Below are 26,525 nucleotides of genomic sequence, written 5' to 3' on the forward strand. Positions count from 1 at the left end.
TCATGTTAAATAGTAGTTGTGATAATGAATAGAATTTATCAACATTGCATATATCATAACAGAAAAAATTGTGAAGAAGATATTGTTCACTTTTCACCATAATTCTGTAGAATGTGAAAATATAATGCTATGCTAAGGATAGTTTTGTACAGATGACAAATTTTGTATGAGTGAGATTTTTGGTAATAACTCTTGGAAAAAATAGAGATAATGATATTTGGGGATGAATCTACTCAACAGAAATAATTATGCTCTGAATTTGCTTGCCAGTTGAAGTGAAGTAAAATTTACCTTAATTATATAAAAATAATTATTCTTAAGCAATGTATTATACAATGTCCTGTATGCAATTTGGAAAAGTAGAGATCTGAAATTGGGTTAAGATTATACTGGGCCAAACTATGAAGGTTTATGTGGTAGAATATACATATCAAAGACCAGTATTAACACATGAATTCAGGATATTTAAATGTGCCTTACTGGAATTGAAGACTATCTGAAGAAAACCTTTGGTCTCTCTCAAGACAGAGGTTCTCCATAACTGTCTCTGTGGTGAGAACAGCAATGGCGCATCTGACAACCTATTGAATAACACTGGGGACCTTGGAGACCTTGCTGTAGTACTAGGCTTGTAATGTGGCCATCCCTGTGATTGAGTTTCATGTACTTGTGAAGAATAGGGAGAAATTTTGATGAGGAACACACTTAGCTTTTCAATCTAGATTTGAAATCTTGACTCAGATTTCATGAAGGATTTAAATTTGTAATTTGAGTATTAGTTTATGCATCTTTCCATTCTAGTTTTAATTATTATGTTACTAATATATTGTTTTACATTTGTTTCCTTGTAATCATTGGAATCAGAGTTTGGGGTGATTATTAGGGTTTATAGTTTAATATAAATTTGAGAAAGTACACACACATAAAGGAGACACCATAGTACTAGAGCTTCCCTCAGAGCTATGGCATTCCATGTAGTATATTTATACCTATACAGATTTATGCTTCGAGAGCTTATAGGTGGGGTTTTCATATAATTTGCAAAGCTTCCTTTAAAAACACAGTCTACACACAAGTATCAGTGTATAATGTTTAAACACTGACTTCCATCTATCAAAGAAGGTTATTCACAGTGTGTTATTTGAACTGAATCATTTCAACAGAAAATAACAGCTCTTTGAAATGGCACATATGTTCCAAAAACAACTCAAGCAAAACAAAAAAAGAATAGAACTTTAAAGAAATCTTATGAGGAATTTTGAACCAAGTATTCTAAAACAGAGCGTTCTTTTAGAGTGATGGAAAATTTTATTTTGAGAATTTAAATAAGGGAAGCTGGAAGTTACTTTGTGTTTTTTAAAATAATAACATCTCAATACTCTGATATGATTCTGCTTGTGTCTTATACTTCCAAATTTAATTCATTTTTTGTTCTGTGTTCCCTGGAAAAGAGAAACCAGTTCATATAAACTTATCAAATTGACAAGTAGCCTGAGAAATGCCATGGGATTGATTTGGTCTGGGGTATGGCTGGATCTAAGATTCTTTCTCTATATTTGGATCCACTTAAGCCTCAGAATTTATTCTCAGGCTGGCTTCCTTTACACTGGACAAGATGGATACTTGTAATCCCAGATGTTCAATTTTCTTTCTTTTTTTGCCCGAAGATTTATTCATCTATGTATTTGTGTTTATGAGAGAAGCAGAGAGCCAGAGATAGGCCAGAAAACTGCTCAGCTCTGGAATACAGTGGTACTTGGTGTATCAAAGGTAGGGTCTCCGAATCCTCAGACACGCAAGTCCCATGATGACTTCTTGCTGCTGCCCCAGACACTGACTGTTTACTCTGAATTCTAGATTAAAAATGAAATCACTGTTTTTTTTTTCAGTAGTCATATGAAGCTTCCTAATGGGCTATGTTTGAGTCATAGTCTCTCTGTGGAATAAATGCAATGCTCATTTGGACTAAAAATGGTGGTAGGATGAGGGACATAATTCACCTCTAAAACCCCAGAGAGTAGAAGGAGTTCCTCTCCTGCCAATATATGAAGGGTCTAAGAAAAATGCCTAAGTCGACTGTCTGCTCATAGCATTTTGTTTGTTCCTCTGTTGTACCACCAGTACCTTACATATTGGTGCTGTAATCATTTGGCAACTTCAGCTGAACTAGGTCTGCACAGTAGCAGAGCCACATTTGCTTACCTTTGGTCCCTGCTGCTTAATATGATTTATGGCATGTAGCTAACACTCAGTACTGCATATGCTGAATACTACAGCATATTAGTTGGTGAAAGAGAATTTAAAAAATTATTATTTTTTAATCTTTTTTGGTATTATCTTTATTTGTTGGATAGAGACAGCCAGATATCAAGAGGGATGGGGAAAATAGAGAGGGAGAGAGACAGAGAGACACCTGCAGACCTGCTTCACCACTTGGAAAGCTTTTCCCCCTGCAGGTGGGAGGTGGGGGCTTGAACCTGGGTCCTTGTGCACTCTAAGGTGAGTGCTTAACCAGATTCTCCACCACCCGGTGGGAGAATGTTGGTTGTGGAAAAAAAATCATTCTTAACAACATTTTCTTGGAAAGCAGTTGTGGGACTAGCAAGATAGTTCACTTTGGACTCGAGGCTTTGGTGCTATGGTGTCTTTTCCTCTCTCTGTCTCTTTCTTTCATTCTGTAAAAGTCAAGTTGGCCTGGAGTGGTAAAGCTCTGGTGGTTAAATAAACAACAACAACTGTTTCTGGACTGTAAAGAAAAATTACTCCATAATTTTCTCCAAATTTCAAGAATCAGGTTTAATGGGTCAATAAGTTGTTATTATTTTCTGAATTTGTCCAATTACTGTCATCCTATATGGGATCTGCTGTGGTATGGTACAGATGCAACCTAAAGAGGAGCTGGGTGAGGGGAATTGGACGGTAGCTCAGCAGGTTAAGCCCACAGGGTGCGAAGTGCAACGACCAGCTCAAGGATCCCGGTTCGAGCCCCCGGCACCCCACCTGCAGGGCAATCCCTTCATAGGCGGTGAAGCAGGTCTGCAGGTGTCTGTCTTTCTCTCCCTCTCTCTGTCTTCCCCCTCCTCTCTGCATTTCTCTCTGTCCTATCCAACAACAACAACAACAATGATACAACAAGGGCAACAAAAGGGAATAAATTAATATAAAAATAAAATAAATAAAATATACTATAAACAAAAGAGGAGCTGGGTGGTGACATACCTGGCTACCATGTGCCAGGACCTGTGTTTGAGCCCTAGATCACCACCTGCAGCGAGGAAGATTCATGAGCAGTGTCTCTTTATCTTTCTCCCATTATATCACCCTCTCCTCTCTTAATTTCTTTCTGTCCTATCAACTAAATAAAGAAAAAACAACAACAACTAGAAATATAACCTAAAGCAAACAGTATAGTTGCTTTTAATATTTCATCTGCTTAGTAGCTAGTTACACTTGTCTGGAACCTTTAGACAAGCATATGGTACCTGCTATATGTATAATATGCTGTGAACAATTTGTACATGACCTGTCATACTCTCCTTGACTAAACTTAGCCTGTTAATATAATGTGTTTGGTTGCCAAAGGAGAAATAACTATCAAGTTTTTACAAGTAATGATCGAATTAAAAGTAACATTTGATTATCTCTGTTTCTCTTTTATTATGTTCCCAGAGACTTGAGGTTTAACAGAATAAGAGAAATTCCCGAGAGTGCCTTCAAGAAGCTCAAGAATTTGAACACACTGTAAGTACTTACCTATCAGTGGAATTGCTAAAATTATGAGTCAGTTGGATTGCAAATTACTATGAAAATACATTTCAATAGTAAAGAACAGCTACTTAAAGGGTGGAGTCTCATGAGAGATCTCTAACCAGCAGTATTTTGCTGTTTCTTTTCACAACTATTTATCTTTATTTCTTCTGAATATGTGAGGTGTTCTTATTTAATTGTCATTTATATTTATTTTCTTAGAAGATATTTATGAGATGCAGAAACTGAGAGAAAAATTTAACCTTTTTGGGTCCTATAGCCAAAAGAATAGAAACAGAATGAAAAGTCGTGACTCTCTGACTTAAGAACCTAACTTTTCCCTATTATATAACCGAGTCTCTTTGTGATATGAAATTTTTGATAATTATATATTTAAAATAAAAGTTGCAACTCTATAGTTAAGTTCTGACAAAAAGTTACTGTGTAAGGAAGCACTTTCATTCACTCAACAGAAATTTTATCTGTTGAGGACTTAGTAGTTGACTTTGGATCTAGATTCAAATACATATGATGACCCCATGACATAGCTGCTGGTGTGACCATGTAGAATACAAGGAAACAAAAAAAGCCAGCTTCAAAATGTGTAATACCAATACAGGTGGCGTTATAATAAAAAAGAGTTTAAAATTAAAAAATAAAAAGCATGTAGTAAAGTCCTGATTTGAAGACTTAACAACTTAAGCTCTCTTAAGAAATATCTGGTTTTTATTTGCCACATTTTTAAAGTGGGGATTTTAGTAAAAATTTCTTACTTCTGTGTTACGTAAATAATTAACAAATGCTAAAGTTCTTGGTAAATTGAAATAGTCTGTACAGATGCCTCTGTTTGTTGTTGCTGAGTTATATTGAACTGGATGACAAAAGTCAAATAAATTAAGGGTAGACTGGTAGAATTCAAGAAGAGCAGATGAGAGGAGACTTAATGCTATTAGTGCTTAATATTTAAAGTTATCTGTGCCCATTTGTATCAAGCCATAGAGTGAAAACACTGCATGATACATATTCCAAGTGCTGTTAGAACTGTGTGAATGCCTTTGTTTTCTTATCATATTTTTATGGCAGTTAACAGTGTTAACTTAGCTGAACTTTTCATCATTTCACATCCAAGCCTGTCTTTCCAACTTGAGAGTTGAGATCATAACTTTACTCTTGTACTTTTCCCACTTAGTTGCTTTCCACAACTGATGCCTAAATACACATATTTTTATCACAATGTGTCTGATTAAGCTGAGGTAAGAGTTTAAGAAAGCAAGAATTTCAAGGCTTAATCCCTTTATGACAATTAAACAATGACCCTCAAACTGTGTGTATTAAGGTTCTGTTGGCATGTTTGTAGACATGATAATACTCACTCCTATTTCCAAGGATTCTGATTGAATACTTTCCAATAGGGTCTCAAAGATTTGCAGTTTAATAATTACTTGTAGGGGATCTGATATTGGGAAACTACCACTGATGACATTTATCATTATCATTTAATGAGATATACAGGTAAAAAGTGACCAACTCCATTACTAATTTATCTGATTTGTAATAGAATATTTCCTTCATTTGAGATGATTTGTCATGTTGAGGGGAGTATAACAATATTATACTAAGCAAATGATCTTTACTGGGGCTTATCCACATTTATTCTTTCTAAGTGAGCAACACATCTCGCTGATAGAAACCATACTCACTAATTTGTGTACAGTTATTTTATTAGGAAAGCTTAATAAAATAATCATCACTTATGTTGTTAATTACAAATCCCACCCTAAGCTAGCTATTTTATGTACCTAAGTTCCATGCCTTACCACAACACTGTGTAATAGGTGTTGTTATTTCCAATTTACAGGTGAGGAAACAGACTCATAACTGCAACTTGGTTTACCCAAAAATTTTAAAACAGCAGGACTGGGATCACTCTGTGTGTTATGTTAACTGCTGAACAGTGTACTTTCCTTGCTAATTTTCAGAAAGGTCAGAGTCTCAGAATAAATAAAAGATGATATTACTATATAATAAGTAATTCTGAACAAGTAGTTGTTACTGATATAATAGGTTGTCTAAGAGAGAGAGAGAGAGGTGGTAGGGAATGGGAGATTGTAAAACTTTCTAAAGTAGGAGTCAGAGGTGGCACCTGGTTAAACACACATATTATCATATGCAAAGATGCAAGTTCAAGCCACTGGTCCCCACCTGCAGGGGAAACCTTCATGAGTCATTGTCAAGCTGCGTTGTAGAGAAGAGAGAGAGGAGATCCTGGAGCGAAGAGGGAACACAAATCTTTATTTGCGCTGGCACCTCAGAGTTGGGTGAGAGAGAAGCAGGTTGGGCTACGTGGAGGCAGCAAAAATGGCCGCCTCACACAGTAACCTTTCCTGCGTCTAAACACCCACGTGAAGAGCCAGCAAGAGAACGAGGTGTGGAAGAAGAAGGGCTTTTATGGGAGTAGCTCTCGCGAGAATGGGAAGGGGGAGGAGTAACCAGAGCACTGCAACTATTGCGGGGAATAGACACACAACATGGCGGAGCAGGAACTAGCAATAGCCTGAGGGGACAACATAGCAGATGTGACTGCATCTGCACAATTTCCCAGCAAGTCATGAAGCAGTGCTGCGGTTGTCTCTCTGTTTCTCTAGCTCTCCCTCCCCTCTCAATTTCTTTCTGTCTCTATCCAATAATAAATAAATAAAAATATTTTAAAAACTCTCTAAAGTAGGAGAAACTAGACAAATGAGATGGAAAACTAAGGGTTTTATGAGTTCTCAGGTCCCACTGGATTTATTTATTTTTTATCTCTCCTGTCAGAGCTTCCCTGAGGCTTCCTGCCAGTGTTATTCCAGTTATCCTAATAGATCCCCTCCCCCCTCTTTTCTAGATAGAGGGTAGAGACAGAGGAGAGCTAGACACAGAGAGGATAAGTCATCACAGCACTGTTCCACCATGGGTGAAGAGTGCCCTTTTCTTGGTGTTCTCATGTGGGGGTATGGAGCTCAAACCCATATTTTCATGAATGGTAAGCTATATGCTTTAATGAATGAACTATCCTGATCCTCATAGATTTATATTTTTATAAATATAAATTTATATGTGTGAATATACACATGAAAGAAGGTGAAAAATAATCCAATAAATAAAAAATTAAATATTTGTTAAAATAGATCAGGCTGTGAAGCAACTGGTAGAGTGCACACACTACAATGCACAAGGACTTGATTTCAAGTCCCTGGTCCTCCCTTTTGGAGGGAGAACTTCACAAATAGTGAAGTAATGCTGCAGGCCTCTCTCTCTCTCTCTCTTTTTCTACCTCCTCCTTTTAAAAATCTATTTCTCTCTGTTTCATAAATAAATAAAATAAAACTTTTGCTTAGTACTATTGCTTAGTTTCTACCTGCAATAGAAACAATCATATTTCATAAGAAAATTATAGATTTTATGCTATTTCTCAACTATGTAATTATAAGGTGTGATATGCTGTGTATGCGATGAGATCTCTTTGTGTGAATCACTTTATGAGAGTTTTGAATTTATGTTGATACTTATTAAGTCACTACTTATTTTTTATTTAAAATTAGGCAGAATGCTTTCTTTCAAGACTAGAAGACTCATGTTTAATTATTTCTCATAGGTGTTACTCTGTAAGTGGCTATACTTTAGGTAAGATACTAAATTTGTCTTTTAAAATTTTTTATCTTATTTTTATTTATTTGGATAGATATAGAGAAATTGAGAAGAGGGATGTAGAGAGGGAAAGAGAAAGAGAGACACCTGGGTATTTGTGTATTGTAACACATTCACTTAGCTAGATAAACCACCACCCAGCATTGTTATATTTGTCTTTAAAGTTGCCTTGTGATATAAGAAGGAAACATAATTTCTAACAATAGATTATTAGTGTAGTTTTACTTTGGAGGTATGCAGGTAAATAGAAAGCAAGATATTCCTTTTGGGGATCTTGGTAATGTGAAGAATAGACCTGAATTTCTATCAATTATTACTACTAGAGTGTTTTGTAAATTCTTTACTTTTTAACTTGCTTATAAGAAAAAAAGGTAACCCACAGTAGACATATGCTGACATATATGGTATCCTACAAACTGGCAAAATAAAAAAAAATTCAAAGATCTTAATAATTTACAAAGAGAAACTCTTTGAAAATGTCAGATGGCCGTCAAGACAACCAGGAATAGAGAAACCAAAATTCAGAAAATAAAATAAATGAAACTCATTGGACTTTTTGGATAACATTTCACTTTCTGGCCATTTGTCAATTCAAGATGCAGAGTATGGGTGCTGGAATAAAGGCAATAGTCTAGAATTCATCGTAATTTCACTGGTCTGGGAAGACAAAGATTAGCACTTAAGGGTACCGAGACAACAAGCAACCTGAAGACCAGGATGGATGAGGGAGTTGCAGAATTGAGTTACCTATGTTGCCAGCCCTTTGAATGCAGTCATCTGTCAATAAAGAACTTACACACATGGAGAAAGACTACCCCAACCCCAAGAAGAAAACAGATATAAAATTCAAAAAGCAAATTAGATTTGGCAGTTTTAAGCTATTAACTAGAATAACAGTTTAGGCTTAGGTAGCCACATGCAAAAAAGAGCAATTGGCCACTAGATTGTAGCATGCATAAAAAGTCCACTCAAAGTGTGTTGAAGACTTGAATTTAATACCTGAGACCATAAAGCTCCTGAAAGAATATGTAGACAATAAATTTCTTGACATCTGTTACTACAATGATTTTTTAAAAAATCTAATACTTACAGCATAGTCAACAAAAGCAGTGTAAACTAGTAGAATACATCAAACTAAAAACAAAAACAAAACTTCTGCACAGCAGATGAAAACAACAAAATGAGAAAACAATCTATGTAGTGGAAAACAATATTTGCTAACAGTATACCTGATATGACATTACAAAACAAAATTTGTCAAGCGCTCACACAACTCATTCATAGAAAAACAGACAGTACAATTAAAAGTGGACTGAAAATCTGAGAATATTTTTCGAAAGGTACCCTATACATGACTAATAAATGTAAATCACCAGGAATAATGGAAGGTTTTCCAGATGTATAAAATTTTAACTGTAAGATAGACTACAAAGATATAATGTATAGCATGGTTATTATAGCTAATAATATGCCTTTGTATACTTAGTAGTTGTTAAGATTTTTTTATTGCAAGAAAAATTGTAATTTTGTGTGATGATTGATGATCACTGGACATATTGTAGTGGTCACAGTATGCATAAATATTATTGTGCTCTACACCTGAAACATATTTTAAGTCAACTATATATCAACAAATAAGTAAATAAATAAACATGTATCTAGATAATATACATAAATTTATCAAGAATAAATGGGAACCATGGATTGCGAATGAACTGGACTTGCCTCTAGAAGTGTTACTCTCTTTAACAAAGAGGGAAAAAAGGAGTTTAGGGATCATCATGGTTGGAAGATCCTGATATATATTTTAGCTTTTAATTTTGTACCTCTGATGAGCTTTGTTTTAGAAGCAATGAACCATCCTAAATTAAGACAAAGTAATTTTCTGTATTCTGTTTATCTCCTGGATATAATTAAACCTTCTCTGGAGAAAGAAAAACTGCATAAACTCTATAATAATTTTCACTTTCAATGTCTGGCATTTGATAAAAACGACTATATTCTGTAATATAAAACTAATTTAACTACATATATTAATTTCTTTATTGGGGGATTAATGGTTTATAGTCAACAGTAAAACACAACAGTTTGTACATGTATAACATTTCCACACAACAATAAACCCCCCACTAGGTCATCTTCTGCCACTGTGTTGCAGGACCTGAACACTCCACCCCTCCACCCCAGTCATTTACTTTAATACAATACACCAACTACAGTCCAAGTTCTGCTCGGTTTTCCCTTCTGATTTTGTTTTTCAACCTCTGCCTATGAGTGAGATTATCTCATAATCATCCCTCTGTTCCTGATTTATCTCATATGATAATAATATGATGTCTTATTAATATGATGTCTTCGAGCCCCACCCATGACGGAGTAAAGAAGGTAAATTCACCATGAATCTGGGACTTTGGAGTCTCAGGAAAAAGATTCTCTTTGCATAACCACTATACCATCTACCACTGTTCACACTATGCCATCTACCCCTGTTCCCATTTCTCAGTTTTCTACATAACAATTCAATGTCCCTCTAAGTCCTCCTCTGCCATCATTTTCTAGGATCTGAACCCTCCCCCAACCCCAGAGTCCTTTGGTACAATACACCAGACCCAGTCCAAGTTCTGCTTTGGGTTTATTGTTCAGTTTTTTTTCTTTTTTTTGTAATTGCTTTGGGTTTATTGTTCAGTTTTTTCTTCTTTTTTTGTAATTGGATTCATTTCATTGAAGGTGCCTTTAAAATTTAAATGGAAAACAGTTCTACCAGTATTTTCCTCTAAGTGTTTGATAGTTTCTGGTCTAACATCCAAGGGTTGTTTAAGTCCCCTGCTATTATTGTGTTGCTGTTAATATACTACTTTCAGTAGATGTTTGATGTATTTAGGTGGCCTCTCATTGTGTGTATAGATGTTAATGATTATTAAGACTCTTGATTGACTGATCCTCAGAGCATTAAGTCATGTCCATCCCTATCTTTTTAATTTTATTTGTTTTAAGGTTTATCGTGTCAGACTGAGAACAGCTGTTCCTGCCCTTTTTCTGTGGCCCATTGGCTTGTATGTTAGTTTTCTATTTTTTCACTTTGAGTCTGTGTTTGTCTTATTGAGTTGGTGGGATTCTTTCAGACAACATGTTGTTGTGTTGTGTTTTCTGATCCATCTTCCTACTCTATGCCTTTTAATAGGTGAATTCAGGCCATTGACATTTATTAATATTGTAGAATTAAGATATTTTAATACTATTATTCTATAATTTTAGAGTGTTCTGTTATATGGCAAGTTTATGATTGTTTACAAGAGAACTTTCAGAACTTCTTGCATGGCAGGCAGGCTTGGTGATAGTAATTCCTTCAACTGTTGCTTGTCTGAGAAGGTTTTTATGCCTCCATCTAGTTTGAATGACAGGCTAGTAGGATACAGTAGTCTGCTGTTTTAACTGGGCTGGTTTCACGGGCGGGTAACAGATGACCAGAAACACACAGCTGAGCTGAGAACGCAGTTTAATCTTTATTCATGGGTGGACAATGTGCTTCTCCATCTTTCTCCTCCGGTGGCAGAGGCAGGAATTCAGGAAGTATGCAGGGTAGGGGGTGGGGAGAAGGGAGAAGCACAAAAACTAGCAAGGGCTAAACCAAATCTCCCAGCGGCAGAGAGTTGAGACCAAACCAATGTAACAGAAAAGACCATGTAAATAGACCACAGTGTCAAGCAACGTAAGAGAAGCAGAACTAGATCCCAGAAGCATAACTAGAAACATACCAACAGTAGTCTTGTTTGAAAACCTTTCTCATTGAGAACTCAATATCTACCTTGCCATTCTCTTCTGGCCTTTAGTGTTTGTGTGGAGAAATTTGCTGCTAATCTTACAGCTTTCTCTCTGTAAGTGACTCTCTGTTTTTCTCTTGCAGCATTCAAGGTCCTTTCTTTATCCTTATTTCTTTTCATTCTAAATATGATGTATCTTGGTGTCTTTTTTTAAAAAAAATTATAAAATGAAAACACTGACAAGACCATAGGATAAGAGGGGTACACTTCCACACAATTCCCACCACCAGAACTCCATATCTCATCCCCTCCCTCATAGCCTTCCTATTCCTTATCCCTCTGGGAGTATGGACCCAGGGTCATTATGGGGTGCAGAAGGTGAAAGGTCCGGCTTCTGTAATTGCTTCCCCACTGAACATGGGTGTTGACAAGTTGATGCATACTCCCAGCCTGTCTCTCTCATTTCCTAGTGGGGTGGGGTTCTGGGGAAGCAGGGCTCCAGGACACATTGGTGGGGTCATCTTCCCAGGAAGGTCTGGTTGGCATCGTGGTAGCATCTGGAACCTGGTGGCTGAAAAAAGAGTTAACTTATAAAGCCCAAAAATTGTTAATTAATCATGAACCTAAATTCTAGAATATTGCAGATGAAGATTTGGGGGTCTCTGTTTTGGAAATAGCTAGTAGATCTATTTTAGGTATATTCCAAAGAGCCCATAACTATACTAGTTTTTGTCTGAATCTGACGTCTGATATGCAGGTGGACCCAAGTTACTGTCTAGGGAGATGATGCCATGGCTGGAAAGCTGGATCAGGGAAGAGAGTAGCTCCAAAATATGGAGAAAGTGTATAAATATTATTGACTGTGAGTCCCATCGATTTGACTTGAGGCCCATATTCAGCATAGGAGCCTGTGTAACCTCTGCATCCCTGAGCTTGCATTCTGTGGTCATGAGTAGGGACATTCCAAGTTGCATCAATTTCAGGACCCATCTTCCTTAGGTGGTAGAGTTCCCTTCAGAGGAAGCAACGTTCTCTACCATAGTTAATCCACATTGAGGGCATTGTCCTGTGAGGGCCCACAAAGGGTTCCATTATGTTGTTCCTGATGGAGATGATAAAGGAGAGAGGGATCTATTTGAGATCTAGGTCCATCATGTCTGTGTGGGAATCCCAGTACTCCCCAACTAGGGCCCCAGGTGATGGGGTGGTGCGAATGTGACTAAGGAGTCATCATTAAAGTATACCAGTCTCTTGCCCTTATTCAGCTTTTGTAGTCCTTATTTGATAAGGTTAGCTCTGTAGTGACTGAGGGAAGTGTAATGGGAAGTAGGTAAGGAGGGTATCTAGGTCTAAATAGAAACTATTTCATTAGGTACTTTATGGTGTCTTTTAGGTCTTTCTACTTCTTTTTCCTGCTTCATTTATGAGCTCACTGCAAACTATTGTGCACTTTTGCTTTCAGGTATATATTTTGCCCGAATTTATGGATACATGTGTACATATGCCCTATCTCATGGGACCTGGATTATATAGGTTTTGGGGCTTTTTTTAATGAAGTGAACCATCCAAAATGGAATTGAGGAATCCTATGAGAAAGGAAAGGTCTCACCCAAGTAGTGATGCTGAAGGATTTACATTCCATGCCTGACATCTCTGGACACAGTCTGAAGTGAAGCATGCTGAGGTGCTACTGGTTGCATTGATTAGATTGGAATCAACAGGTGGAGTATCAGCTGGTATAAATTTAGAGAATCATGCAGGAAAGTGAACCCTACCCTAGTGGTTCCAGGACTGGGGGAAATATGGGCTTTAAAGAGGAAGCAGGCGGTTCCTGATATCTTTGGGTTTAAGAAGGCAATAGATATTTATTGCTATAAATCTTGGTGTCTTTAAGTCTGGGCTAATTCTATTTGGGACCCTCTTAGCTTCTTGAATCTTTGTCTTTTAGCTTGTCTAGAGTAGGGAAGTTCTCAGCTATTATGTCCTGTAGAATGCTTTCTTCCCCTATTTCTCTTTCTTCCTCTGACAAGCCAATTATGTGTATATTAATTCTTTTGAAGTCATCCCATATTTCTTTCTTGTTGTTCTCAGTATCTCTTAATCTCTTTTTGAGATCTCTGATGTCTTTCTAAGTTTTCTCTAATTCATCCTCAGTCTTGCTCATTCTGTTTTCTGCCTCACTTATTCTATCCTCTTTCCCCCTGTTGTTTTCTGTAGCTCAGCTATTTTGCTACCCTGTTCTGATACTGTTTTATCTTGTTCAGCTATTTGTGCTCTTATCTCAGCTATTTCAGCTTTCAGATTTCTGATAACCTTGAGATATTTAATGTTTTCTTTTGGAGTCTCATTTGCTGTTTTCCCATTTCTGATGATCTTACTTTCAAACTCTTTCCTCACTCCTGTGACTTCAGTGCACAAAGACCTGGGTTCAAGCCCTCATCCCCTACATGCAGGGGTGAAGCTCCACAGGTGTCTCTCTATTTCTTTCCCTCTCTCTATCTCCCCACTTTCCTCTTAGGTTTTCTCTGTCTTGACCCAAATAAATAAATAAATAAATAAATAATAATAGTAATCAATCTTTATAAAAAAGAGACTATCATAGGAAGAACAGAACAAAAGCCATAGCTGGCCATGTCTCAGTATGCTTAAAATGATGTAAAATTGAACATTGAATGGACTATATTTTCTGTGAGCTGTTATGGTTAGAATCATTGGTTAAAACAATAGAATGAAACACAAGTGTTCAGGTTTATTCTTCAGGGAGCATTTGGGTGATTTTTTTTGCCAAGTCATTTTTAAGTCTCTGAAAGATAGTGGGGAACTTGTTATCATGTTACTAGTTTATTGTAAGAGGAAAAAAGACAAAAGCTTTTATAATAAAATTAGAAATTTCAAGAAATACTGTTTATTTATACACCTTTCCCTTATTTGAGAGCTACTGCTAGTATAGTCATGGGCACTTTGGGATATAACTAAAATATGCCTACTATCTACAAAACGGAGACCCCCCAAATCTTCTTGTGCACTATTTCAGCCTTTAGGTCCATGATTAGTCAACAATTTGTTTGGCTTTATGTAACTCTTTTTTCAGCCACCAGATTCCAGATGCTTAGATGATGCCACCCAGACTTCCCTGGACAGACAACCCCACCAATGTGTCCTGGAACTCTACTTTCCCAGATCCCCATCCCACTAGTGAAAGAAAGAAACAGTCTGGGAGCATGCGTAAGCCTGCCAACACCCGTGTTCAGTGGGGAAGCAATTACAGAAGCCAGACCTTCCACCTTCTGCATCCCATAATGACCCTGGGTCCATACTCCCAGAGGGTTAAAGAATAGGAAAGCTAATGGGGAGGGGATGGGATACAGAGTTCTGGTGTTGGGAATTGTGTAGGGTTGAACCCCTCTTATCCTATGGTTTTATCGGTGTTTCCTTTTTATAAATAAAAATTTAAAAAAGGGGGTCTGGCGGTAGTGTAGTGGGTTAAGCACATGTGGCACAAAGCGCAAGGACCTGAATAAGGATCCCAGTTCGAGCCCCCAGCTCTCCACCTACAGGGGAGTCACTTCACAGGTGGTGAAGCAGTTCTGCATATGTCTGTCTTTCTCTCCTCCTCTCTATCTTCCCCTCCTCTCTCCATTTCTCTCTGTCCTATCCAACAACATCAACAATGACAATAATGGCCACAACAAGGCTACAACAACAAGGGCAACAAAAGGGGGAAAAATGGCCTCCAGGAGCAGTGGATTCATGGTGCAGGCACCGAGCCCCAGCAATAACCCTGGAGGCAAAAAAAAAATTTAAAAATTTTTTTAGGAGAACCATGAAACAGTATAAATAAACTGAAATTGACTAAAACAAACCCTGACTTTTATATTAACATAGCAATTCTTAATGAACTCAAAGGTCTCATGGTTTTATCTGCTTAGGTTTCCTATGTACTAGATGCAGGAAAGCTTCCCTATTTTCTTAAAGTTATGGGTAAATACTGAATACATTCCTCCTATAATGTCAAAGAGAGAGTTTTCTAATAAGTGAGCATTTTTGTATTAGACTGAGAACTTCCACAATCTGGAAATGTTACATAATCCTGGAGCCTTAAAACTAAAGGGCCCCATCAGGGGTCTGTTATCTGCAGACCCTGGGATTCATCTCCAGTGCAGCTTAGCAGGACTGTAAGCCTCACTAGGCTTCATCAGCCTTCCAGACTGAGTGAAGCTGATAAGGATAATATGATTGGGAAGAGACTCAAATCCAATGGCACATGATTCCATTATTCTTTTAGAGAAGATAATTGAGACCCAGAGGAAAAACACCAATTAATAAACTCCAAGGACAGAAGGTTATACTATAAACCAAAAGGAGTAACAGCATTTAAAACCAACAGCCTTTGTCAATTTATCTACATTCCTCTGCCCTAGTTCAATGACAGGCCTAGGGAACCTTGTGGGGAATGTCAGAAGTGAGTATTATCATGGTCCTTCAAATAGTTTTGTGAAGTTTAGCAAGTAACTTCTCTTATGTCATAATAACATTTTTCCCAATATTTATTTAGTAAATTTTCTTTAGGGGGATGGACAGTGGTGGGCTGGGTTAAGCACACATAGCAGAAAGTGCAAGAATTTGGATTCGAGAGCCCGCAGCTCCTCAGCTCCCCACCTGTAGGAGAGAGACACCTGCAAGACTGCCTTATTACTAGTGAGGCTTCCCTCCTGTACTTGGCCACTGTGGCCTTGAACCTGGGTCCTTGTGTTTGATGAAATGTATGCTCAACCAGGTGCACCATCACCTGGAGCCCCCTCAGGCCCCAATTTTCAAATTTGTTAAAAACTTGAAAGAACAAGTACAACTACATATATGCCTTTTTCCTAAATTTAAGTTAATCTTTGCCATACTTTCACTCATAATGAATCTTACAAGAACAGTACATTTTCTTATATAACTTTGATATCCTTGTTAACACCCAACAATATTAATAGACTTTATGTATAATTGCTTGATTGTAATCTTTCAGATTTTATGTGTATGCAATAATTTCCTTTGACCAGAAATTTTTGAATTTTAGTCTTATATGATTTCAGGAGTTAGCACTGATATTGCCTTTAGCTTTTATTGTAATGCTTTTTGCTATTGAGAAGTGGTGAACTAGCGAATGATTTGTCACATAGCTACTGTTAGGAGATGATTATGGATTTACTCTAACAGAATTACAAAGTAAATACATTTTTCTTACTTTTGCTGCTCAACAATTAACCTTAGAACTTGTGGCTAATACCCTAATTTATCCCCACAAATTTGCCATTGTAGCATAAATTGAACTCAAATTCACCAACACAAGACCAATTACACTGCCCACTGACCCCATTTGGCACTAGGTCTGGTTCTCACTGTGTCATTTTTACAAGCAGTGGGATCAGGGTATTGAATACAGGGGAACAAAGCTGGAAAAACTATCCCAGTATGCTATTAATGGAGGGCTTGCTCTTCTGTATCTTTGATTTCTCCTTAATGAATGTCTATTCTTTAATATCCTACAAAAAGTCACAACAACAGAGGAATAAAGCAGAGTTAAATGATCTTGATGTCTGTTTTATAGTTCTGTACAGATCATGAGAGAAATATTTATGGGTTGACAGATATTTATATGATTGGTGAAGAGAATAAGGGCAAATGAAACTTCTAGTTGGCAAATGGTTTACTCCAAGTTTTGTTTGAAGGCATATCTTTCATTTGGTTGCTAGACTCATAATTTTCGAATTTAGAGTACCACCCTCTTAATCTATTGACTCTGCCACTATTATTGCTTTATATAATGATATAGCACCTAAAAAACACTACTGTGGTATGAATCCAAAGGTTATTAACTGTGTTTTCATATTCTAAAGATGGCTTCATCTCTGAAGAGAATAAATAATAACATTTCTAAAGTCAGTATAAATTATTCAATCAAAATAAAAAACATTTACTACTTATTATATATGTGTAATACATAAAATATCACAGTAGTTAATTTATTATGACTGAATATGTAACCTTGTCTTAAGTTGTTTGATTTTTTTGGGGGGCTATAGTTTCTTCATTTATGAAGTTGAGAGATTAGCATGTTAATTATTAAAAATTTATGATAGAACAGAGAGAAACTTAGAGGGAAGGGGAGCAGAGAGTCAGAGACATCTGCAGCACTCCTTCACCCCTCATGAAGCTTTTCCCCTGCAGATGGAGACCTAGGGCTTGAACCCAGGTCCTAACACACTATAACGTGCCACTACCCACCCCGTTATACATTGTAATTTTTGCACATGTCATTAATATTTATTTTTTGGCATAGTTATTTAGTGCCGTGAAAATTTAAATAAAAAACATCAGATCACAATGATGCTTGTATAAATATGATGATACCTTTTAGAATCATCTATTTGCATGAAAGTTCCAGCTCTAAATTTACTAATCATATGTTGTGAGCTTCTGCCCAGATTGGGCATGTTCAGAGTAGTATGGCCATAGACTATTGTGAACTTCTGTATGTGTGAAATATTGTAATACTACTTTATAGATTGAATGCAATTGCTAAAAAATGTATGAACTATATCGTGTGTGAAATCCAAAGAGGGTACTCTAGTTGTCTATGACTACTGTAAAAGTTTGCCACAACATTAATATCTTAAGTCAAAAGAAATGTATTCTCTAGGTGTCGGGTGGTGGTGCACCTGGTTGAGTCCACATGTTACAGTGTGCAAGGACCCAGGTTTGAGTTCCTTTTCCCCACCTGCAGGGGAAAAGTTTTGTGAGTGGTGAAGCAGTACTGCAGGTGTCTCTCTGTCTCTCTCTCTCACCTCCTTCCCTCATGATTTCTGTCTCTATTTAATAAAGAAATAAAGACAATAAAAATAAAAAATAAATATATTATCTCATCGGGAATATTAACCTGAAGTGAAACTGTTGGTAGACTCATGTTTCCTCCAAGTTCTGAGAGAAGAAGATACCTTGATTCTTCTGTCAGCAGTCACCTTCTGTGTTTCTTGTGTCTACAGTAAGACCAGTTGCTGTCTCAAGTTCTGTCTGTATATTGCTTTCTCTGTGTTTGTGTATTTTCCCTCTGTTTCTCTCACAAGCATCCTTAAGATTACATTTAAGACCTACTCAAATATCTCAACATCCTTAATTTATTTGCCATCCTTTAGACCATTTTCCCTTGTCAGGTGACATTGACAAATTCTAGCAAGTAGGACTTGATATTTTGGGGTGACCATTACTCAGAGCATTACTTACTACAGAAAGATAGATATTTATTGTTGTTGTTGTTGTGAATTATTGGTAGTGGCAGCCATAGTATAAAGTAATAATAATCATAGTATTACAGAAATAGAATGTATTTAGGGAAACACTGACGCTAATAAGTCACATAATAATAATGATTTTAGAGGAAAGCTACATTCACATGGCCTTCAAAATGAGCAATATAAAAGAAAGGATGATTGTATCCCAAGATATTAAATTATTGAAGAATTAAGCATTAAATATTTTGAGAGTGTTCTATTGATATTAAAATAGTTTCAAAGGAGACAGGTATATAGCAAACCTGATTGAAGATGACTTGCCAGACCCAAGGTCTGGAGTTCTAACTCCATCATTACAAGGGAGAATTTTAAATGGCACCAAGCAAGAACTGATGGCAGAGCAGTGTTCTGTTATTTCTGTTCTCTCTCTCTCTCTCTCGTATGTCTATGTTACACTCTCTGTCTTAAATAAAAATAAATTGTTCTGGTGATATCACATTAGAAAATAATTTTAAGGGGCAAAGAAGTCTTTCTATGTCTAGTTTAATATATAAATAATAATAATCGTAATAGGATTTGATATTTGTGTAGATGTGGTCTAAATGTTTCTTATCTATTCACTCACTTGACAACTCCTTCAGAGTATATATTAAGATTCAGATGAGGGAACTGAAACACAGAGAAACTGGCCAACTTGGTCAAGGATACAAAGAAACAAAGTGGTGGAAACTATACTTAAACCAAAGTGCTCTTTTTTCAGAATTTGGGAGTCAAACTCTCATACTATGCCCTTCATCAACTTCAGTATCTATATCACTGTAGGAAATTTTAACTTCTATATTTTTAACATGATTGTAACATTTTCCTATGCTATACATAGCACCTGCTATATTTTCCAAAAGACTTGCAGATTGCTCTGTGGGACCAAGTCCTTCCTTAACTGGCTTTGGAGAGCTCCCAGAACATGCTAGAAAGGTTGCAGCAGCTTGGTTAAATCCTTTTCCCTCACTGAGGAGTTCCTTTCACCTTCTAAAACTTTTTCTCTCAGTCATCTCTGCCCAACTTATTGTCACATGCTAGCATGTTAGGACTGGCTGAAAATAGAGATTTCTGGGATGGGTGCCAAGGAAATTTGGCAAATACAAACTTTAAAATCCTTTGATGGAAAGCATGACATGACCCAGATATTTCTTGGCTCTAAACTATGGACTTTTCTACTTGGGTCATGTCTCTTTAGAGTCTTCTTACAGTTGCTTTCGTCTTAATTTCTGTTATTATGCATCAAAGACCCTGCTTACTGGAAGATAAACACTGGGAGTTTTGATAGGGCAGTTCCAAAATTGTGAAAAAAAACAAAGAACATGCACTATTTTTGTTTTTTAATTAATTAATTAATTACCGGAGCACTTATCAATATCAACTCTGGCTTATGGTAGTGTGGGGGGATTGAACACAGACCTTCATAACCTCAGGCATGAGAGTCTGTTTGCATAACCATTATGCTATCTACCCACACCCATATGCACTTTTTTAAAAAATTTTTTAAATAATTTTTATTGGGGGTTAATGGTTTATGGTACAGTCATTGACATATAGGTATAATTTGTCATCTCCCTATGAAAGTTCCCTACAAAGAAAGCACTCTCACCCAAGTTCTAAGTCCTTTTCCCACATCATGTACCAGGACCCAAAGTTTATCTTCAGCTCCTTCCTACTCTCCACTCCCTAGAGTCCTTTACTTTGATTTGATGTGCCATGCCCAGTCCAAGTTTCACTTTGTGTTCTTCCTCCCTTTCCCTATTTATTAAGTCCTGCCTATAAATGAGATCATTTGGTATTTGACCTCTTTTTGGCTTACCTCACTTAACAAGTTCTTTTTTTAAAATTAATTAATTAATTAATTAATTTTCCCTTTTGTTGCCCTTTTTTTTTCTTTTTTTTTTTCTTTAAGAAAGGATTAATTAACAAAACCATAAGGTAGGAGGGTACAACTCCACACAATTCCCACCACCCAATCTCCATAACCCCCCCTCCCCTGATAGCTTTCCCATTCTCTATCCCTCTGGGAGCATGGACCCAGGGTCATTGAGGGTTGCAGAAGGTAGAAGGTCTGGCTTCTGTAATTGCTTCCCCGCTGAACATGGGCGTTGACTGGTCGGTCCATACTCCCAGTCTGCCTCTCTCTTTCCCTAGTAGGGTGGGTCTCTGGGGAAGCTGAGCTCCAGGACACATTGGTGGGGTCTTCAATCCAGGGAAGCCTGGCCAGCATCCTGGTGGCATCTGGAACCTGGTGATTGAAAAGAGAGTTAACATACAAAGCCAAATAAATTGTTGAGCAACCATGGGCCCAAAGCTTGGAATAGTGGAGAGGAAGTGTTAGGGGGATACTCACTGCAAACTCTAGTGTACTTCTGCTTTCAGGTATATATTTTGCAGTAGTTTATGGATACGTGTGCACATAAGCTCTCACTCACAGAAACTGGTGTATATCTAGGTTATGGAACTTTGTTAGAAAGTGAACCACCTGAGATGAAATTAGAGTGTACTATAAAAGGAAAGGTCTCACCCGAGTAATGAAGCTGAAGGGTTGTCATTCCACACGTGAAGTATCTGGACACAGTCTGAGGTGAAGCATGTTGAGGTGGCAATCGTTGCATTGGTTAGGTTGGGATTGGCGGATGCAATATTATTTGGTATGGATTGGGAGATGCATACGGGAAAGTGGGCCCTATCCAAGGGTTCCAGGACTGGGGGAAGTAGGGGCTCTCTAGTGGAGATGTGAGGTTCCTGCTGTCTTAGGGTTCAAAAAGACAATTGATAGTTAATGTTATCATCACATTATTTGGTAATTGGGTTAACTTTGAAAAGTCCTTTTGTTATGGTTTGCTGTACAATATCCAGTATCTTATATATAGCTGTGCTATTGGATGCTTCTAATCTACTTGGTCTAGGCTTTTGAGAGAGTCCGCATATTAAATACACAGCCTATATATTAAAAAGATTCAGTTTGTATTTTGAAAAACTTTGAGACATACAATGGATTTTCCCCCTCTCATATTAATTAACTAGTGATTTATATGTCTACATTTTGCTAGGAGTGTACATAAACACCATTCCCACCACCAAAAGACTATGACCCATCCCTCCCACCCACTCCCACCCCCCACTGGCCTAGGAAGCTGCATGTCTACCCCTCACCACAGGGTTTTTACTTTGGTGCCCTACTTACAATTTGATCAGGTCCTGCTTTTAGTTTCCCTTTCAGATCTTCTTACTCAACTTCTGTTGATGACTGGGATCACCCCACACTCATCTTTATCTTTCTGACTTAGTTTAAAAAGCCCATTGCACAGTTTTTATCAATATATCTGTTTTTAAGTACACTAGTACTAATTTGCATTCCCACTCCCAGATCACGTACTCCATCCTTCCTCCAGTTACACCAGCATGGTCTGTCTTTGCATCATTCTAATGCCACAGGGACTCAGCATCTTTTCCCTTATACCCAAGCCCAGGACAGACTTCTAACACTAGCAAAAACAGATCTCTTCTAAATTGATTTACCCTATTCTATTGTACCATTGAAATTTCTTTTTTTTATTAGTTTTTTATATTTATTTATTACCTTTTGTTGCCCTTGTTATTTTATTGTTGTAGTTATTGTTGTTATTGAGGTCATTGTTGTTGGATAAGACAGAGAGAAATGGAGAGAGGATGGGAAGACAGAGAGGGGGAGAGAAAGACACCTGCAGACCTGCCTCACCGCTTGTGAAGTGACTCCCCTGCAGGTGAGGAGCCTGGGGCTGGAACCGGGATCCTTATTCAGGTCCTTGTGTTTTGCACCATGTGTGCTTAATACTGCCCAACCTTTGAAATTTCTTATAGACATACTATATCATTATATTTCTATACTATAAAGAAATAAAATCCCTTGACCCAACCCTCTCTCCTTGTTTAGTCAATTTTCAATTTTGCTGCTAACATTTAGAAGCTATTCTTCTAGAAGTGTCAGTTTTCATTATTTCTATGTCCTTTCTTTCCTCCCTCTCTTAAGTCTACAGATGCCCATTATTTCACCGTGTCCTAACGCAACCTTTCCTCAGTATCTGTATGCATGCATACATACGGAGGCGGGAAATGGATGTGGGAGAGAGATCTGTCCTCTTTTTATATTGTCAACACACATTTTATCAAATTAGTTATGACCTCATTTAACCTATAATTCCTCCTGAAGATCCCTGTTTGCAAAAACAGTTACATTGGAAGTTAAGGTTTCAACATAGGAATTTTGAAGGGACACGATTCACTCCAGAGCTGAAAATCAATTGACCATGAATGTGAGGTCTCTGCTATCTCATTGGTCTGTATGTCTGTACTTGGTTATCTTATTTATTATGATTTTGTTGTAAGAAATTTGGAAATATGAGTCTACCACCATTTGTGTGTTCTCATGATTGCTTTCTTTATTTAGAATCCTTTAAAGATCTATACAGATTTAGAATGAGGTTTTCTATTTAAAGATCCACAAGTGGGGAGGGCCGGTGGCACACTGGGTTAAGCACACATAGTGCGGAGCGCAAGGACCTGCGGAAGGATCCCGGCTCTCTACCTGCAAGGGGGTCACTTCACAAGCCGTGAAGCATGTCTGCAGGTGTCTGTCTCCCCATCTCTCTCAAATTTCTGTCTGTCCTATCCACTTAAAAAATCCTGGAGCCCCGCCTTCCCAGATTCCTAGTGCAAGCCCAAGCCCCAGCAATAACCCTGGGGGCAAAAAAAAAATGCTAGTAGTAACATAAAAGGAAAAACAATTCAAAAAGACAATGGATAGTTAATGTTATCATCACAGTATTTGGTAATTGGGTTAACTTTGAAAAGTCCTTTTGTTAGGGTTTGCTGTATAGTGCCCAGTATCTTATAAATAGCTGTGCCACTTGTTGCCTCTGATCTACTTGGTCTAGGCTTTTGAGAGAGTCCGCATATCATATACACAGCCTATATATTAAGAAGATTCAGTCTGTGTTTTAAAAACTTTGAGACATACAATTATTTTCCCCCCTCTCATATTAATTAACTAGTGATTTATATGACTACACTTTACTAGGAGTATACATAAACACCATTCCCACCACCAAAAGACTGTGTCCCATCCCACCCACCCACCCCGACCCCCCCACCAGCCCAGGAAGCTGCATGTCTACCCCTCACCACAGGGTTTTTACTTTGGTGCCCTACTTTCAATTTAGTCAAATCCTGCTTTTAGTTTCCCTTTCAGATCTTCTTTCTCAACTTCTGTTGATGAGTGGGATCATCCCATACTCATCTTTATCTTTCTGACTTAGCTCACTTAATATAATTTCTTCTAGCTCTGTACAAGATGGGTCAGAGAAGGTGGGTTCATTGTTCTTGATAGCTGCATAGTATTCCATTGTGTATACACAATGTATAGCTTTCTACAGCTTTCTCAGCCACTCATCTGTTGTTGGGCACCTGGGTTGCTTCCAGGTTTTAGCTATTATGAATTGTGCTGCTATGAACATAGGAGTACACACCTCTTTTTGGTTGGGTGTTATGGAGTCCTTGGGGTATAACCCCAGGAGAAGAATTACTGCATCATATGGAAGGTCTATGTCTAGCCTTGTGAGAGTTTTCCAGACTGCTCTCCACAGAGGCTGGACCAATTTTACATTCCCACCAGCAATGCAAAAGGGTTCCTCTGTCCCCACAGCCTCTCCAGCAGGAACCTCACATCTCCACTATAGAGCCTATATTTCTCCCAGTCCTGGAACCTTAGGATAGGGCCCACTTTCCTGCATGCCTCTCCCAATCCATATAAAATAATATTGCATCAGCTGATCGCAGTCTAATCAATGAAACGATTGCCACCTCAACATGCTTCAGCTCAGACTGTGTCCAGAGACTTCAGGTGTGGAATGACAACCCTTGAGCTTTATTACTCGGGTGAGACCTTTCCTTTGATAGTATTCTCTAATTTCATCCCAGGTGGTTCACTTTCTAACCAAGTCCCAAAACCTAGATATAGACCAGGTTCTGTGAGAGAGAGCAAGAGAGCATATGTTCATACGTATCCATAAACAAGTGCAAAATATATACCTGAAAGCAGAAGTACACTAGAGTTTACAGTGAGCACCCCCACACACAAACACTTCCTCTCCACTATTCCAACCTTTGGGTCCATGATTGCTCAACAATTTGTTTGGCTTTGTATGTTAACTCTCTTTTCAGCCACCAGATCCCAGATGCCATCAGGATGCTGGCCAGGCTTCCCTGGATTGAAGACCCCACCAATGTGTCCTAGAGCTCTGCTTCCCCAGAGACCCACCCTACTAGGGAAAGAGAGAGGCAGACTGGGAGTATGGACCGACCAGTCAACGCCCATGTTCAGCGGGGAAGCAATTACAGAAGCCAGACCTTCCACCTTCTGCAACCCACAACAGCCTTGGGTCCATGCTCCCAGAGGGATAGAGAATGGGAAAGCTATCAGGGGAGGGGATGGGATATGAAGATTGGGTGGTCGGAATTGTACCCCTCCTACTCTATGGTTTTGTTAATTTATCCTTTCTTAAATAAAAAATAAATAAATAAAAAGTAAAAACAATTCAAATATAGAGAAGGAAACAAACTTAATTTTATTCTTAGGGAAAGAGAGACAGGCAGGGATTATGTATCGACCTGTTAATACCCAGTTCAGCCAGGAAGCGATTACAGAAGCCAGACTCCCACCTTCTGCACCTCATAGTGATCCTGGGTCCATACTCCCAGAGAGATAAAGAATAGCAAAGCTGTCAAGGAAGGGGAGTGGATATGGAGTTCTAGCGGTGGGAATTGTACCCCTCTTATCCTATAGTCTTGTCAATATTTCCATTTTATAAATAAAATTTTTTTAAAAAAGGAAAAAACTGGCTGCCAGGAGCCATGGATTCATGGTACAATAACCCTGGAGGCAAAAAAAAAAAAAGAATAAATATTTCACACAGATTTTTAGGATGAGGTTTTCTATTTTCGCAAAATAAATTCCACTAGGATTTTTGACAGTTTGCATTGGATTTGGATTTGCCTGTTATTCTAATATATTAAGTCTTCAAATTTGTGACTTTTATTTAAACTATGTTTAATTATTTTATTGATAATTGTACTATTTAGAAATAATAATTTCAATATACAAAAATTAAATTATATAATAATTTATATAATAATTTATAATAAATTATTTATAAAATAATAAAATTTATTATAAATAATTTATAATAAATTATATAATAATTATTATATAATTTATTATATAATAGTTATATAATAATATATAATGAAATTAAATAATAATTTCAATATACAAAAATTTTTATTTGTTATTTGTTAAATTTATTCCTAGGCATCTTGTCCTTCTGGATGTACTTATAATTGTTTTCAGATTTCCTTTTCAGGGACCGGGAAGTAGGCACGTGGTAAAGCACACATATTACCATGTACGTAGATTCAGGTTCAAGCTCCTGGTTCCTACCTGCAAGGGGGAAGCTTCATGAGTGGTGAAGCAGGCAGGGCTGTAGGTGTTTCTCTTTCTCTCTTCATCTCTATCACCCCCTTCCCTCTCAATTCTCTCTATCCAAGATAAATAAGTAACTAAGTAAGTATATAAAAATAAAAAATTTATTTTCATATTATTTATCTGTGAAGCATAGAAACACAACTGATTTTTGTGTGTGTACAGATAGGCACTTGCAATCTTGAAAATTTATTAGTGCCAGTAATTGTGGGGGTGTTTGTGTGACTCTTTGGGAATTTCTTAGATTCAACATCATGCTACTATGAATAAAAATAAGTTTGTTTCCTTCCCTATATTTGAATTATTTTTCCTTTTATGTTACTGCTAGCATTTTTTTTTTTTTTAATCTCCAGGGTTATTGCTGGGGCTCAGTGCCTGCACTAGGAATCCACTGCTCCTGGAGGCTATTTTTTCCCCTTTTGCTGCCCCTTTTTTTGTTGTTGTTGTTAATCGCTGTTGTTGTTGGATAGGACAGAGAATTGGAGGGAGGCG

The 26,525-nt window shown here is 37.5% G+C and overlaps 1 protein-coding gene across 4 annotated transcripts in view; it reads left to right on the forward strand.

The window, feature by feature from the left end:
* PXDNL (peroxidasin like) overlaps positions 1 to 26,525 on the forward strand; it is a 515,089-nt gene that overhangs the window by 165,931 nt on the left and 322,633 nt on the right. For all 4 annotated transcript variants that reach the window (XM_007515968.2, XM_060198510.1, XM_060198505.1 and 1 more), the window contains exon 2: positions 3,670 to 3,741. In XM_007515968.2, the coding sequence (XP_007516030.1) occupies positions 3,670 to 3,741 (72 nt within the window). The remainder of the gene's footprint in view (positions 1 to 3,669; positions 3,742 to 26,525) is intronic.

This window comes from Erinaceus europaeus, chromosome 1, assembly GCF_950295315.1.
Source record: "Erinaceus europaeus chromosome 1, mEriEur2.1, whole genome shotgun sequence".
Lineage (NCBI taxonomy): Eukaryota > Metazoa > Chordata > Mammalia > Eulipotyphla > Erinaceidae > Erinaceus > Erinaceus europaeus.